The sequence below is a fragment of the Nematolebias whitei genome, chromosome 1 (assembly GCF_014905685.2).
Source record: "Nematolebias whitei isolate Nwh7 chromosome 1, NemWhi1, whole genome shotgun sequence".
NCBI lineage: Eukaryota > Metazoa > Chordata > Actinopteri > Cyprinodontiformes > Rivulidae > Nematolebias > Nematolebias whitei.
The window spans coordinates 29,512,264-29,530,552 of NC_056498.1; the positions used below are offsets into that span (position 1 = coordinate 29,512,264).

General features: G+C 40.5%; 1 protein-coding gene across 1 annotated transcript in view; it reads right to left on the reverse strand.

Annotated features, from left to right (window-relative positions):
* Positions 1-16,512: 16,512 nt before the first annotated feature.
* polr2a (RNA polymerase II subunit A) overlaps positions 16,513-18,289 on the reverse strand; it is an 18,805-nt gene continuing 17,028 nt past the window's right edge. Inside the window, exon 29 of the mRNA XM_037676302.1 lies at positions 16,513-18,049. Within this exon, the coding sequence (XP_037532230.1) occupies positions 16,899-18,049 (1,151 nt within the window). The 3' untranslated portion in view covers positions 16,513-16,898. The remainder of the gene's footprint in view (positions 18,050-18,289) is intronic.

Below are 18,289 nucleotides of genomic sequence, written 5' to 3' on the forward strand. Positions count from 1 at the left end.
AGGCATGCTATTGGCTAGCTATGTGTACATGTGACAAGATGTGATTGGTCGATGCAGCTTCAACTGGAAGGAGACGAAGATTTGTGATGCAGCCGTTGGATTGGGACACAGCTTGAGTGACAGTAATCTTAGCGGTTAGCGATTTAGCGTTAGCTAAGCTAATTCTTTTCAATTCAATTCAATTCAATTCAAAAAGACTTTATTAATTCCAGAGGGAAATTAAATGTTGCTGTAGCTCATTCTCCTGGTTTCGTTAAAGAGTTGTTCTAGATGCTGAAGGCTGTGGGCAGGAAGGATCTCTTGTGGTGGTCCATCATAGCGAATCTGAAGAAACTGGCCACAGACGCTGATTTGTTTACTTGGACTTGGTGAGACCCTCAGTCCTCCTGGGCAGCAGGACCACCTGAATGTTGAGCAGAACTCCTCCCAGAGCGATGGTCACTCCTCTCAGCAGCTTGTTGAGCTCCTCATCATTGCAGACAGTCAGATGCAGGTGCCTGGGGATGATCCTGGTCTTGTTGTCACAAGCCGCGTTTCCCGCCAGCTCCAGGATTTCAGCAGTCAGGTACTCGAGCACCGCCACCAGGTAGATGGAGATGCATCCACGGCGCCTCCTTTACAACTCATTTGGGATTTGGGACTGTAGTTGAGGTATTATTTGAGCTTTGAGATGTTAATCAGCTGCTCCCAGTTGTAAAAAAAAACGCATTGCTGCCATGGTTACGCATCATAACAAATGTCCAAAAGTAAAAATGTTTCAGTAAAAATCCTTCCAGCTGCACAGCATCCGATACCAGAAGAAAATATCATCCAAAAAAATGTGACTTATGTCCAGAAAGAGAGGAATTAATGTTTTCAAATGCAGTATCCCAGAATGAAAGTAACAGAGCTGCTCCAACATGCAGCCACCTTGAGCGGCGCAATTCTAGAAATGGAATTCTAGAAAATTCTAGAACTTTTGTTTTAGTTAACAAAAAAAAGCTACCTTTTTGATAGCTGTGCCCACCACTGTCTAATTGTCTTGATCAATAGAAGCAAGAACATCATGCATGCTAAGTTGCTTTAAATGACAACTTTCTTTTATTAAAACAACCAACCATTCGTGCTGTTCTCTGAAGGTTATGATCAAGGGTTTATTCGTCTCTAGCGATACATATTTCAATACTGCCAGCGATTAGATTTGTTTAAGATGAGCCACAAAAAACAATTTGACCCAACTCGGCCTTTATGGAATACTTCTGCAGAAACAAACCTGCTTTCAGACTTTTCATTCAAGCATTAATCAGATTTTAAAAATATACACAGCAGTTGAGTTTTTTGAGCGACATAAAGCAAATGTACCTTAACCAATTTTTATTTCTTTCAGCTCTCAATCAACTTTAAAATGTTCACAGATCAAAGGATGCATGAATGGATTTGATCTGTTCTAAAACGTCTCAGTAAATTGAGTAAAAATGGACCAGCTGATCAATAAGTGTCTGCTCCATAAATGAGTTGTAACAGGAAATCAGTCGCAAATTGAAACTCAGCTGAACAAATTTGTGTAAAAACTGCAACTCAACAATTTTGTTTTGAGTTGATTTGGGCGCCTGCTGCCATGAAAGATCGCTGATAATGTAGCTGTTTGGTGTTTATCGTCTGTTAGCAAAATATCTCACGAACCAGAGGATGGATATTAATGAAACATGTAGAAATTTACCACTACTTGCTCCTCTACAACAGATTAAATGTTGGAGTCCACTCCATTCAAGATGGCTTTCACAGCTAATGAACATTAGCCAACACCAAATTGGCTATACCTTAATCATTTTTACAGTTAAGCTCAAACTTGGTGTGGTAGTAGCTGAGAGTCATCCTAAACGTATACTAAAAGAGCTAATTGCTGGTGTGCAACATGATGGGGATAAGCATTTCCTTATGGAATGATAATTTTACTTTTTGACTTCAGCTCAGAAAAATTTGTGAAAAAACATTTGATGCAAAATAATAGTGAAATATGTTCACAGTTTAGCTTCGACAGATAAAAATCAAACTGGTTATTGAACTTTAACCCGCTGAAGTTTCTTTCCTCTTTAGATAAGCAAACCTGCAGAAACGCTTCGACAGCTTTGACAACCAGATAAATATTACAGATTAAATAAACACAACTTGGCCAGAGCACTCGCTAATCTACTGATATATTTCTTTTTATAACACAGCCGTCTATGTTTTGGGAAAAATAAAGGCGCCAGGCATCTATCAGAAATGATAAAGAGACTGAGAAACAGAATAATTAGTTTGATCGTGAGTTCGAGTTAACTGAGGTCAGTGCACCAACATTAGACCAACTCCTCTGTAGAGCATTAAGATGCAGAAAACTGTGAAAATACTGGCATTAAGTGTGCCAATATAACGTTAATTACAGTATATGTTTAGTATATGTGTAATTATTAACATTATACCATACCAATTTAATTATGGAGCACTTAAAACAGCAACAAGGCCAACCATTATGGTATTGGCATTATTACCACTAATTATGGTGCAAAGAGCAGGACGTGAGCAGTTCCATTCCCTCCATTCTTGACCAAAACGCAAACAACCAGCGTGACGGAGCACTAGAGCGAATATCTGAACACATGAAAGATGGTAGGAGGAGGTAAAAGAGTGAAGAAACAAAGAGGAACAAAGGCCCCCCTCCTTGGGTTAAGGTTACATGTTAGGAGAGGCTCACGGAGAACAGAACGAAGGCCCGGTCCACTTAACTGTATGATCTCCTCTGGTACCTGCAGCATGCTGTCCGCCTCCGGCTCCATTCTGCGTGTTCACTGGAGTGTGTGTTTGTGGTGTGAGAAGCTTTGAGAGTACTGGGCAGCCTGGCGTGGAGGACTGTTTGAGCTCACCTGGCCTGGTTAGCTTATATGAGGGAGGAAACTGGAGCCGGGGTGATGAAAGCCTACCTGCGGCCTGGGGATAGATAGGGCGCTGAGCAGAAGTGAGGGGGCAGAGTCGGGTTCCTGGATCCTGACTAAAGCTAAACACCTAGATACACGTCAGGAGAAAGCTACTCAGTATTCCTACTCTTTTCTGTCCTGTAACTGCAGCTTTCCCTTCTCTGCTTGGTCTTGATTTGTTACAGGATCATAGATAGCAACCAAAAACACATTTTTTCCCCACCAGCACAGTTCCCAATATAAATCTTTTTTTTTTTCATTTAATACACACAGTCAAATGGAACAAGACCACTGGAATCGTTGCATTTCACCAAAAAACATCTGTTAAATTATCCCTTATACTCATGTTCATTCAACCTTTATTTAGACAGGTAAGTCCCCATTGAGCCTCGATGACTCATTTACAAGAGAGACCTGATTTCAACAAAGAATGTATGTACCAATGTACCAATGAGACCGGGTCAAATGTGGATTGGGGAGCTTGTCAACCATTAAAAATGCGGAGAAAGGCAGTAAATGTTAGTGCAGGGGTCTGCAACCTGCGGCTCTGGAGCCACGTGCGGCTCTTTGGTCCCTCTGCAGCAGCTCTTTCAAGCTTTGAACAAAACTAGCATAAAACTGAATCTTATTTGCTGTACAACAAAAAAGTACTAGTATTAGCTGTCTTCCTGTCATTTCTTTTGCAAATACTTTTCAAAGTTTTGCGTTATTTCTATACTTACCGTATTTTTCGGACTATAAGGCGTAATATCAATGAACGAGTCCGTTTTCATACATAAGCCACATCGAATTATAAAGGTACATTAAGCGAAACAAATTCATTTTGATAGATTGTTGAGTGCTGTGTACCACATAAAATCCTTTCGAGGTCAGTAAGCACAACCATGTAGACTTTTGAGAAAATTAAAAGGATTTTAAGTGCACCTTATTGTCAAAAAAATATGGTAATTATTTTTTCTACAAAAAAAAAATATCACATAGGTCTGCACAGTTCGTAGTTTTTTTTTTTTTAATTTCAAAAACTATTTCCCCCCTTCTTTACAAGAATCTGATCTTTTCATTTGTCTTAAATTGTAAAAATATCAATAAATGTTAAAAATCATTAGATTTTTTTGCTTTATAATGTCACCCCTACTGGCAACAAAAGTCTCCTCCAACAAACCTAAAGTGGCCCATGAGCCACCAGTTGATAATCACAGGTTATTGCGGCTCTGAACACGTTTACTGTAGTGAATGAAGGTGTAAAAATGGCTCTTTTGATTATAAAGGTTGCAGACCCCTGTGTTAGTGTTTTCTGTCATCCCCCGTTGGCTTAGTGCTCTTCATTTCAGCGTTACCGCTAACACGTTATTAGCATCCTCTATAACAGCACTCGTTAACAATTTTTTTATTAATTACAGAGCTATTATTACAGCAAAGTCTGGTTCGTCCCAAAGATCCAGTCCCCCCAAAAAACTGAGTGATATTGTGTATGCTGTTCAGTGTCAGCAGGGTGATCAGTCTTACATTGAGGAAATTAAACAGCTGACCAAAAGGATGAACCAGCACAGAAGAGCAACAACATCAGGCCAGGATTCTGCGGTCTACACTCATCTCCAGGACAGCAGTCACTCTTTCAGGGATGAAGATGTTCACATCCTGGATAGAGAGGAACGATGGTTTGAGAGAGGAGTAAAGGAGGCCATCCATCATTAAACAGGGGCGGAGGCCTCCATGTCCAACTATCCCAATGCTGTTATTGCTAGAATCACTCAGCCCTCTGTGTATAGCAAGCGGCCATCAGGGCACTAACGATCAGTTATTATGTTGATGGTCCTCCTTTTGCATGTGAACAGCTAGTTTTGGCTGTCACCAGCAGACTGGTTGATCCACTATGAGAAGTTGCTACAGACTGAGTTTCTTTGCAACTCTTCAGACTGAAGAAGTCTTTTGGATAAAAGAGGAAACGTTTCAACAAAGAAGAATTCATCCAGAGGACCTGACTTAACCTTGTTAGATACTGAGCTAAGTGTTTTACTGTTTAGACAAAGTCTTGATAATCTAAAAGCAATGTAATCTTGTCACTGGAAGTTTAGAGCAATTTAAATCGCCTTCATCTGCCATCAGCCCCTATAACTGGTCTTTCCACATTTGGCCACCTACATGCTTCAACACCAAGCTGTCAAACCTGCAACATATGAAACTTACCCAAATAAGGATGAGAACAAAACACATGGTTTTGATAGAAGAGAGGCAACAATGATTTAGAACCTCTTCCTTGTTCACAAACACTGATTAATTTCAAAATCATCCACAAACTATGACGTTACTTCTGAGTGTGATTGAGGGCAAAGTTTTAAACAGTATACAAGTAAAGTCAAATGTGACAGGTGACCTGCTGCAGTAGAGTTGTGTAATGATTGTGCGCTTCCTCTGTGGGGGGATAATCCTCATTTAGTTCTGTTTTAAAGTCCTATTATCTACTTTATTGAACTTCTAGTTGGATTTTCCCCATGACCCAAAATGGAAGAAGCGGGTAAACGACAATGGATGGATGGATGGACAGCTGGATTTTAATTTTGTCTTTTCTATTGATATAATTGGCCTAATTCTAGTTAGGGTTGGTTATCTTTATTTGTCTAAAACTAAGAGGCATTTTTAAGTTTACCATTTTATCTTATGTTATTTGTGTTATGGTTTTAGTACTCCCATGAGTTAGGATGATTTATGTTTTTATAGTTAACATATCAACCCCTGACATTTCCTCTGTTGTATTAATTCAACTTTTTTTATACAGGATAGTCTCATTGAGCCATGAGGACTCATTTACAAGAGAGACCTGTTTTAAACAAAGAACATAGATGAGTTCTAAACAACAAAATTATATAAAAATCACATACAATGAAAAAGCACATAGAAGAAATTATATAAAAACAAAGCAAAAACAGCTACATTATAAAGTGGTGTAAAATACTAAAAACAGCAATATGTCTACGTTGGTTTTTGCCATGAACTTAGCAGTTGTTTAAAATCCCTTTGAAGTAAAACCTAGTTTTACTTTAATTTCTTTACCAAGATTTTGACATGGAGCTTAAAAGAGAGATGCGAATCGACCAAAATGCCTAAGTATTTATAAGAATCGACAACCTCAGTAGGGAGACTATTCGAAAATAATATAGAAGGAAGGATTGCTGGAACCGACTTCCTGTTTGAAAACAACATCCCTTTGGTTTTATCTGCATTTAGCACCAGTTTGAGATGGAACAAATCTGACTGGATGATGTCAAAAGCAGACTGTAAAAGCTGGAAAACTTTAGCAACTGTTTTAGCTCGACAATAAACAACTGTGTCGTCGGCATAGGGATGCATCAGGAATGAACTGACCTTTTATTTATTTTTTCATTTACCCTTTATTTATCCAGGTAGTCTCATTGAGCCACGAGAACTCATTTTCAAGACAGACCTGTTGTTTTTGTTTTTATAAGGGAGCAGATGGTGGGGGTTAAGGGCCTTGCTCAGTGGCCCAGAGTGGGGCGAATGAGGGTGGAGGGAGGTGTGGGTGTTTCACCTTTTCCACCGACATTTTGATGTTGACGGTACCGGGAGGTGAACCTGCGACTTTCCGATCACAAGCCCATCTTCTAACCTCTGCACCACCACTCCCTCTACATTATTTATGTAGATTGTGAAGAGGGTGGGTCCTAAGACTGAGCCTTGTGGTACACCATTGTTAACAGTTGGATAACTAGAAGAAGTGCCATTATGCTGAACACATTACCTCAGATCTGAGAGATAATTAGAGAACCAATCAATAGTGTGATCTGAGAAACCAATTTCTGAGAGCTTATGACACAAGATGTCATGGCTGACAGTGTCAAAAGCGTTAGACTGGTCTAAATAAAGTGCAGCACAATAATCCTTAGCATCCAGTTTTTCAACAACATCATTAAAAACCTTCAACCTTCAGTATTATTTATTGTTCGTTTCAGTGGCTTACTGTATTTGCGGTTTCTTTCTGTTTTTAACTTCTGCAAAGTACATTGCGTTTCTTAATTGTATGAAAAGTGATAAACTAAGCAAATACATATTTTTGAATTAGAGGGAAAGGCTAAATGTTGCATTTGTTTAATCAACAGTTAATATCTTGTAAACTGTCTGTCAAAAGTCTACTCTACTCTTGTTTGAAGACAGTATTGTCCAGTCTCATCACGACTCGCTTCACCCTAATTCGACTCGACATGGATCTACACAGTCTTGATAGTTTTCTATACAATGCTGTCTCAATGTGAGCGCGTCGTCATAGCGAGGCCGTCCCAAAACTTTACAAGTAAAAAGTGAAATAAAGTCACAAAACCCTCCATTCTCTGCCCCGACCTCTAGTTTTACCCTCTTTAGATCTAAAGAGTTATTTAATACATTGCCCTATAACCATCAAGCCACTTACATGAGAAAAACATGTCAGCTTTGATGACTGCACCAAAGAGATATTTGTTAGAAAAAACATCCTAACAGGTCAGAAAGTACAATAAAACCAGATTCCCTCTTGAACTTGTCTGCTGGAGCATTAAGTGGTCTCTGATTAGATGGAGAGGAAAGTAGCAGGACAGAGAAACAATCCAGGTGAAGACAGGGTACAGATCGTCTTCTGGGATCCCCGAACCGATCAGTCACCCACGGGTTGCTGAGCACACAGCGATATGAGAAGAGATCATGTTCAGGCGTTCAGAGCAGCCGGCGTAGACAAACCTGAACGCAACCTGTCAGAGGATGATCGTTCACACAGCAGGGTGTGGCTCTATGGATAGATAGGTTCTTAAAGAGACTAAAATCAAAACAGAGATATGACTGAGTGGTGCAAATAGGGACTACCGGTATAAAGATAAAATGCTATGTGTTGTCGTCATTGTATGTTTCCATACAATGGCGAAATTGGTTCTCAGCATTTAACCCATCGCACCTGGGATACACCCAGGTGGAGCAGTGGGCAGCTATGTAAGCGTCCGGGGAACAAATGGGGATTAGCTGTTTTGCTCAGAGACGCCACGACATGTGGGAATGGCTGGGGCTCAAACCTGGGACTTTCGGGTCACGAGTTGGCTGCCCTGCCCTCTACCCCATAGTTATTAAAACTATGTGATGACTGTCATCCTGCAAATTTTGAGGAAGTTGTAAAATAGTTGCAGATCTGATGACAGTGCAAGAAACAAGACAAGGAAAAGGGTAGTGAGCAAATCAAACACACATTTCCCAGCTGACAACAGGGAAGTTGTACCAGGACAAAGGACTGATAGTTGCCTACCAGACAGAGTGGATCCAGGGTGAAATGAAACTAGAAGAAGTGGAGTGAGATTCCTCCACTGTTTTCATGGGAAGGAATGTGATGAGCAAGCAGGAGAAAAGGGGACAAGATTTAGGAAAAGAAACGAGAAGAAAAATAAGGAAAAAACTACAAGACAAGAGTTTAGACTTACCTTTGAAAGTTAGTTGTTGGTGGAAGAAAACACGGCCGAGCTGAGAAAGGGAGGGGACGCAGTGATGCAAAGACAAACACGTCCTTAAACACACAAATTCTTTACCTCTTTACCACACATGCAAAATATTTCCTGCCTCGGTCTGTGGCGGTCTAAGTCCGTCCCTCTGAATCAGCCATGAAGGAAGAAAAAAACAACGGAAACATGATTGAATCAGAGCCTAAAGGGAAGGAAGTAGAGTCAAATGCCATCTTTGATGAAACCATCACCCAACTAAATGAAGCTGTTTGTTTCACTTAGAAAATTTATGTAATGTTTTTTATTTGTGTTTTTTAAATAAAACAGTAAAAGACGATAAAAAAAAGGTATGACTGTTTCTTTTTAGTACAATTGCAACATCGCCAAAAAAAAAAAAAAATCCAGATTCTCCGAGTGACTCAGATTCAGGCCCTCCAGTGTTGGTAAATTTCTCCATAGCAACATGTCTAAACAGCTTTTAGTCTGAAATATTCTCCCAGACTTTGACCACACCCATAGGTGTAGTCGAGGATTATCTAAGGTCCCAAAACATCTCTTCCTGCAAAGGTTTCCCTGTGCAAGGTAACAGTATCACCTCTGATTCATAGGTTCCACGAATGGATTGCTGAGGGCAAAGGCAGAAGGATCACCCCCATAAAACAGGAGCAACCACTTATCTTTATTTACACAAGTGTGAGTAAACTAAACCACAAACTACCGTTACTTAATGTCTGAGGTGCCAATTTTATTGCCTTTAACCTTGCTGAGAACCCACAATATATATAATATAATATATAATGTTCATATATAGAAAAACAAAAGCTGATCCTAGCGAGATTCTGTAAAATTTTGTTTTAAAAAAATAGCCAAAGTGAAATATAAGTCATCAGAATTCAACCTGTTTAGGTCTATTTTTCGTTATAATAAAAATCTAAACAGTTTATATAAAAAACTTGAGTACTGATTATTATGTTAACGAGTTTCAACAAGCTAGCTACCACATATCTAGCTAGTTAGCATCTAGCCATTTATCTTGCTGCTAGCTAGCTACAAAAACCCAAGTTACAGATATTTGGAATACTTTTTTAGTCCTACTTTAAAAAAATAATAAAAACCTAAGTATATTTATAAATTAAACTTTACATTATTGATTTGACTTTTTATTCTTATGCTAATGGTCCTTTTTACAGTTTTATTTGTTCACATGAATAAAAAATACATTCACAGTAATTTCTAATGTTCGTTGTTGTCATTCAACTCTAGTCTTTTTGTCCCTTCTTTTGTTAATTGACTTTATGTGCAAACATTATTTTAAATGTGTTTAATTGGTGTTTTATGTTGTGATAGCTAAAGATCCTCAACGTGAACAGCTGAAACACGTAGGCATAAATGTTGTTTCAACAAACTGTGTTTCACTGAACTGTAAAGAAGTATGAATATATCTGGACCACAATGCATTGCAAAAACTGACTTGGAGCATGCACAAAGTCCAACAGCTAGCCATTTTACTTACAACTATGCTTATATTGCTAGCTTAGTAGCTGCCTATCTAGCATCTAATTTTCTACTTTGCTACTTAGTATGCTAGCTAAAAAGCTGTCCTACTTTATTTAAAATTTAAATAATTTCAAAAAGAAAAAAATATTGTACTGACTTGACTTTTTACCCTTATCTTATGCAATTTGATGTCATACAGTTAAAGTATACTGTATATTTTATTTGCAGCTATATTTTATCTAGCAAAACAGCTCGCTACACCGTTAGTTAGCTTACTACACAGCTAGTTAGCTTACTATAAAGCTAGCTGGTTAAAAAATTAAATTTAATTAAATTTATATTATAAAATTGTCAAAGTTAAAGATAAGTTAGTTCAACTTCTTTAGTTTTTTTTTCTTCCTTTTTTTTAATTCTCTATTTTTGTGATTCCTTGTATGTTCCTTTGCATGGAAACTCTGGCACAACAATTTCCTGCAGGATCACTAAAGTAAATTTTATCTTATTGGATTTTTTTTTAAACGCTTGTCAAAAATAGACTGAGTGAAAGATTTACTCTTATGTGATTTCATTGTATATATTTAAACTAAATATTTTAATAATATATCCTATAGGCTTGTGTTCTGGCTAGCTGTGCAATATGTACAGTAAAAAAATAATTATTTAAATAAAAGTGACAAATATGATGTTTTTTTTGTAACTCCTCTTGAAACCACCTACGTTTTCTAAAAATTATTAAAACTGTTGAGGAATAGTGACCTGTTTTTGAACTAATTCTTTAATAACAGCAGTGTTTTGCTCAAAGTAAAACTACATTCCTGTTGAATTGAAGGCCTTTTTGAACTCCACCCTTTTTTAACTTTACTACTGAAGTTCTGTTGGCGTAACACTTTGCCCTCTGGGTGAACGGGTGGGACAAGTCGAGTTAAAGTGTGCTGACACCTCGATGGGAAGAATCCTCGAGCTTGAGGAAGAAACACCATGCTCATAATTTAGATATGTACTGTAGCTCCAACAACGACAAAAAAACACTTATTTATCAAAAGGTGCAGTAATTTAACTGGTAGTTGGTGATGTTTTCAAAGTAAAAGCTGTGTTAAATTTATGTAGAGCTTAAATTGAGCTTTTCTTATACATGTGGTGATGTGACAATTAACACGACTTTAACTGATTAGAAATATTAGACTGGACAGCGGCAAGAGACACGTTTAGGGATTGAACTCAACGCTACAGGTCACTTTCCAACCTGCAAGACATTTAGAGCTCATGTCACCTGAAGGGAAAATGTTTCTGTTAGTGGCCCAAATGACGAGAAATACTTGTGGTGCTCAAAGGAAGAGATGCTCAACGGGAATCGGTCAGAGATGCCCACGTTTAAATTCTCGTTTAGAATTTTGAGGCATCAGGATGAGCAAAGTTTTATTTATTATATCTATGTTTTGAAGTCAGTAAAGTTAAATTTACACTTAAATTCATGCCCATGTAGCCCGTTTTTAAATCCTCGTCTAGGTCAACCACAGACCAACATGTCATTTAAAACAATAGTTCAGATCTTTTGAAGTGTTTCTGTGGAAAGACTATAAACAGTTAACATCTTACCTGTTGTAGATAGCTCTTTGAGATGTCTAGACTGAGCGAGGCCCACATGAAGTGAACTATTACTGCTTTAAAACAACTTTAATCTAACCCACATCTGGTTCCAATTGATGAGATAATTTAATCCCTTTAATTAAGTGTGTTGGAGCAAGGAAACCCCTGAAACATGCAGAATGGTGTTTACTGCGGACTGGAGAAACAGATAATTAGCAGGCGTAGAAGTGGCTCTCATTTTGGTCGTTCTGCTTAAAGGCACAACGTCAGCCATGAAACAGGTCCACTGTAAAATAAATTCACTTGTTAACCTCCACAGTTCCTGAGCTCCCAGAGTGGTGCAGGTGAGCGCCTCGTTAGGTGAGAGCGCCCCCTAAAGGAGGCAGTGTGAACTGTACCTTTTGTGCACACTGACATTGGTTTAATGGATTCATCAGAAAATCAGAAATCGACACAGATAGGGACTGTTTCCCGTTTAACCATCCTGCTGCCCTTGGGTCAAAATGACCCATGAGGCCCAGTGGATCATTATGACCCAAGGGCAGCAGGAGGATTACAGGGAGCGTTAAGCTCAAAGTACAATTAGCTTCTCTTACTTTCTGTACAAGTAAATAATTTACCTCAATATTTATTATAGAGTGGGTCAAATGGCATTGATTCTGCAGAAAATGTAAAAAAAAATTCAAATTAAAGGAACTTGTTTCAAACTATTAAATCCAGCTTTCCAAAAAAAAAGTTATCTTGAACTTAATCAAATGTTGCAGTTAGAAAGAACGTAGTTTCCCAGATATACAAACTAGATTCCAAAAAAGTTGGGACACTAAACAAATTGTGAATAAAAACTGAATGCAATGATGTGGAGGTGCCAACATCTAATATTTCATTCAGAATAGAACACAAATCACAGATCAAAAGTTTAAACTGAGAGAATGTATCATTTTAAGGGAAAAATCTGTTGTTTCCAAATTTCATGGCGTCAACAAATCCCAAAAAAGTTGGGACAAGTCCATTTTTACCACTGTGTGGCATCCCCCTTCTTCTTACAACACTCAACAGACGTCTGGTGACAGAGGACACCAGTTTATCAAGTTTAGAAATAGGAATGCTCTCCCATTCATGTCTAATACAGGCCTCTAACTGTTCAATCGTCTTGGGCCTTCTTTGTCACACCTTCCTCTTTATGATGCACCAAATGTTCTCTATAGGTGAAAGATCTGGACTGCAGGCTGGCCATTTCAGTACCCGGATCCTTCTCCTACGTAGCCATGATGTTGTGATTGCTGCAGAATGTGGTCTGGCATTACCGTGTTGAAAAATGCAGGGTCTTCCCTAAAAGAGATGACGTCTAGATGGGAGCATATGTTGTTCTAGAACCTGAACATAGTTCTCTGCATTAATGGTGCCTTTCCAGACATGCAAGCTGCCCATGCCACAAGCGCTCATGCAACCCCATACCATCAGTGATGCAGGCTTCTGAACGGAGCGTTGATAACAACTTGGGCTATCCTTGTCCTCTCTGGTCCGGATGACATGGCGTCCCAGTGTTCCATAAAGAACTTTAAATCGTGTCTCATCTGACCACAGAACAGTCTTCCATTTTGCCACACTCCATTTTAAATGACCCCTGGCCCAGTGCAAACGTCTGAGCTTGTGGAGCTTGCTTAGAAAAGGTTTCCTCTTTGCACTGTAGAGTTTCAGCTGGCAACGACAGATGGCACGGTGGATTGTGTTCACTGACAATGCTTTCTGGAAGTATTCCTGAGCCCATTCTGTTATTTCCTTGACAGTGGCATTCCTGTTTGAGGTGCAGTGACGTTTAAGTGCCCGGAGATCACGAGCATCCAGTAGTTTTACGGCCTTGACCCTTACGCACAGCGATTGTTCCAGATTCTCTGAATCTTTTGATGATGTTATGCACGGTTGATGATGATAACTTAAAAGTCTGCTATTTTACGCTTGGTAACACCATTCTGGTATTGCTGCACTATCTTTCTGCGCAACAATGGTGGAATTGGTGATCCTCTTACCATCTTGGCTTCTGAGAGACACTGACACACTGAGAAGCTCTTTTTATACCCAATCATGTTGTCAATTGACCTAATTAGTGTTAATTGGTCTTCCAGCTGTTCGTTATATGCTTAATTTCCTTTTTCCAGCCACTTATTGCTACTTGTCCCAACTTTTTTTGGGATTTGTTGACACTGTGAAATTTTGAATCAACATATTTTTCCTTTAAAATGTTACATTTACTCAGATTAAACTTTTGATCTGTCATCTATGTTATATTACGAATAAAATATTGACATTTGCCATCTCCACATCATTGCATTCAGTTTTTATTCACAATTTGTTTAGTGTCCCAACTTTTTTGGAATCCGGTTTGTAATATGCAATTCTGAAATGCGGGTACGTGTTCAGTGTAAACAAAGCACTCAGCCGAAACCATCGAAAAGCCACGTGGACACTTCGAGTTTTGATTAACCAGCTGCGTAGTTTGTGCCGGTAACCAAATATGACTTTACTCAAGACATCTGAGCGTGAATACGTATCAGAACTGTTGGACTTCTGAATAAATGGCTCATTTTTTTCATTCAACCTTCATTAGGCTCACTGAGTCGCAAGGATTCAGAGGCCTATTTTAAACAAAGAACACAGATGACGTACAGACAAGAATAGACAGTCATATAAAATGAAAAGTACCGTTAAATAAAACGATATAAAAACGTAACAGCTACATTATAAAGCGATGTAAAATACTAAAAACAGGAACATGTCTGCAGTGATTGTAACAGCTTGTTTAAAATCCCTCAGAGTGGTCATTTGGTCACCATTCATAGATAAGATGGGACTGCTGGTACCTGTTTGAAAACAACATCCCTTTGGTTTTATCAGCATTTAGCACCAGTTTGAGATGGAACAAATCTGACTGGATGATGTTGAATGCAGACTGTAAAAGCTGGAAAACCAGCTCGACAATAAAGCTGTCAGGAAAGATCTGACCTACATTACTTTTGTAGATTGCGAAGAAGGTAGGGCCCAAGACTGAGCCTTGTGGTACACCATTGTTGACAAGATAGCTGGGAGAAGCACAATTACCAAGAAGTACCATATTGACCCATTTTCAGTCACTTCAGCTGTTTCTGTAGGTAAAGAAACATGCGTAGTAGCAACCATTTACAAATGATGCTTCATTTTTACGTTCAGGGACGCGTTAACTACCGATATGAGGAAAAATAGTGTGCAGATTTTATTTTGGACCGGTCTCCATGACACACTGGAACAAAACTTATTGTACTCAAATCCTCCGCCCATTGAAAAACTAACCCACACACACACATCACTTTTGAAAGCATCACACTCTCAACTTTAATTGAGAACAAACACGTATAGCAAAAATTTTTATTCAATTTTTCCAAGTCAAAAAACAAACAGATTACACAGAATGAGATAATGACTGGATTTTATACAGTGGCAACTTTAAGTTAAACCTTCTTTAAATCAGACGACTGAGGCTTTCCCTCAGCGTGAAACCCTGCGTCACCTTCCGATTCGCCCTAAACACACACACGCTCATTCATTCATGCCCCTGGGAGTCCTGTGTGATCTGAACGCACAAAAGCAACGAGGCGTGGGGCTGAAGTCTACTGCAGTAAGTGCAACGACTAAACCTGCTTCGTGTCGATTCAGTGGACGATGTAAGAAGCTTCACTGCAGGACCCCCAGTCAGAGCTGATTTATATTTACCTCTCTGATCACAGATACACGGAACAGGAAAAAAACATCAAGGAAACACTGATTTTAGAAATGAGGTTCACCTGAGGATGAAGAGGCAGCAGGTTTAATAAAGATAGCATGCCTGATAAAACTAATGAGAATAAAATAAAAATCATCAGGCGTACAGAGTACAAACATGACGGAAATATGTTGAAAAGAAAGTTTACACTGCTGTAGTGTTTTGATCTTTTTAAAAAAAAAAGGCCAATCTGCGTGTGGTGGAATAGTTCAAATGCTCCTATTTTTTGCAGCCTTTTTAACTAGAGACGTCTGTAAGCCAACTGAGAACTGTCGTGACAAAAACTGGCTTTAAGAACGAGGATAAAAAGTAAAAAGCTGTGCGCTCAGTCCCCTGCCTCTTCATCCTCAGGGTTTGAACACGAGCCTCCTGAAAAACAGGGCTACGAAGAGCAAACGAGAAAGAAATGAAGCAAAAATCACATTTTTCTCTATTTATACTCGTACAGATTTACCTTTCTTAAATAAACTGATAAATTGTTTGCACACTTCAACTATCATTTGACAAAAAAATAAAAAGAGCGAAACACAGGATTAAAATGAACATGCGCTGCTTGTGAGAAAACAAAAGCAGCACAACTGGTTTCCTCACAAAAATCAAAAGAACGCAGAAATTATTTTTATTCCTTTCCAGAGATTTTCTTCTGCTTTTGATGAACGAGTCTCTAAAATGATAGAAGGATGCTGGTTTGTGTTTTCGTGTGACATCTTTCAAGTTTCTGGGGTGCGAAGGAGGGAAAAGAGAGGGTGAAGGGTTTCTGTAGCTTCTTTAAAAATGTGCACTTTTGCTGACGATGCAAAGCTTTTTTTCGTTTAAGACAACATGAACCAGAATCGGTTTGACGCACAATAATGTCCACAAAACTGCCAGCAACTGAAAACATCCACAGGTTTTAGAAGAAACAGCTCAATGAAATACGAGCTAAAGAAAAGTCTGAACCTCACTTTATTGTTACTTCCTTCCCGGTTCATTTTAGTGATGAACACAATCATCTCTGTAAGCTGTACAAGAACGGCACCAACAGTTAGATCAGTGGTCCCGAGCCTGGTCCTTGAGGAACGCCATCCTGCATGTTTTAGTCGTTTCCCTGCTCCAGCAATTTAATTATGTCCTCATGTTCTGCAGAAATCTGTAAATCATCCAGTTATTAAAATCAGTTGTGTCTGAGCAGAAAAACGACTAAAAAAATGCAGGACGGTGTTCCTCAAGGACCAGGGTTGGGAACCCCTGAGTTAGAGAACAAAAGAGATCGAGCGAGTGGGTGCAGAAAAGCTAAACGTTACTGTGGATTTTTTCCACCCCTTTAAATATATATTTTTAAGCTTTCTCTTTTCATTTCCTCTTGGGGGTGGGGTGTCAGTTTTGCTTCAACACCTTGTCTTACAATTAAAAAAAAAACTATTTCAAAAGGCAACATTTTTCCCCATCAGGCAAAACAGTTCCAAGTTTTTTTTGTTGTTGTTTTACAGAACAGTTTGAAGATTTCAACGGGGGATATAAAGGTGGGAGGAAAGAAAACCTCCCCACCGCCACCTCCAGCTACTTAAAGCCGCCGTCTTTCAGCTGTTGACCACAAGGTGGCGCTCTCTTCAGACGCCGCTCCTCCTACGCGGTGCCTCATCAATTGTTCTCCTCATCGCTGTCATCTGGGCTGATGGCTGGGCTGTAGGTGGGGGAGGTGGGGCTGTAGCCGGGGGAGGTGGGGCTGTAGGTGGAGCCTTTGGGACTCGTTGGCGAGTATGTGGGAGACGTGGGCGAGTACTTAGGCGAAGTCGGGGAGTATGTGGGGGAGGTAGGGGAGTACTTGGGGCTGGTAGGGGTGTAGGTGGGCGAGGTGGGGGAGTAGGTGGGAGAGGTGGGGCTGTATTTCGGAGTCGTGGGGGAGTAGGTGGGAGAAGTGGGGGAGTACTTCGGCGACGTCGGGGAGTATTTGGGCGAGGTGGGGGAGTATTTGGGCGAGGTGGGCGTGTACTCTGGGGAGCTGGGGCTGTAGGAGGGGGAGGTCGGGGTGTATTTAGGGGAGGTTGGGGAGTAGGAGGGGGAGCTGGGGCTGTAAGATGGCGAGCTGGGCGTGTAGGTAGGTGACTGGGGTGTGTAACGTGGACTTGAGGGGGAGTACGAAGGCGAGGTAGGGGAGTATGAGGGGGAGGTGGGGGAGTAGTTGGGGCTAGTCGGGGTGTAGTTGGGGGAAGTCGGGGAATAGGAGGGCGACGTCGGAGAGTATGAAGGGGAGGTTGGGGAGTAGCTGGGGGACGTGGGGGTGTAATTTGGAGACGTGGGGCTGTAGCTTGGGCTGGTCGGCGAGTAGGAGGGGGAGGTGGGGGAGTAGGAGGGGGAAGTGGGGGAGTAGGACGGAGATGTGGGAGAATAAGAAGGCGAGGTGGGGGAGTAGGAGGGTGATGTGGGGGAGTAGCTGGGGGACGTTGGACTGTAGCTCGGTGATGTCGGGCTGTAGCTCGGCGAGGTGGGGGAGTATGACGGAGATGTGGGGGAGTACGAGGGGGAGGTGGGGGAATAGGAGGGAGACGTTGGGGAATAGGAGGGAGACGTGGGTGAATAGGAAGGAGATGTTGGGGAGTAACTGGGCGAGGTTGGGGAGTATGAAGGAGACGTAGGGCTGTAGTTGGGGCTGGTGGGGGAGTAGGAAGGTGATGTGGGGGAGTAGGAGGGCGATGTTGGGGAGTAGCCGGGGCTCTGCGGGGTGTAGCCCCCTGGAGAACGAGGCTCGTAGGCGGGGGAGGTGGGGGAGTAGTTTGGTGACATAGCTCCACCTGGAAGAGGAAAACAGGAATTCAGGGCTCAACAACCTCCATCTTGTATTACAGATCTTATTGTTCCATATCGTCCTAACAGAGCACTTCGTTCTCAGACTGCAGGTTTACTTATGGTTCCTAGTGTTTCCAAAATTAGAATGGGAGGTAGAGCTTTCAGCTGTCAGGCTCCTCTCTTGTGGAACCAATTTTCAGTTTCTGTCCGTGAGGCTGACTGCTTACATTTAAGATTAGGACTTG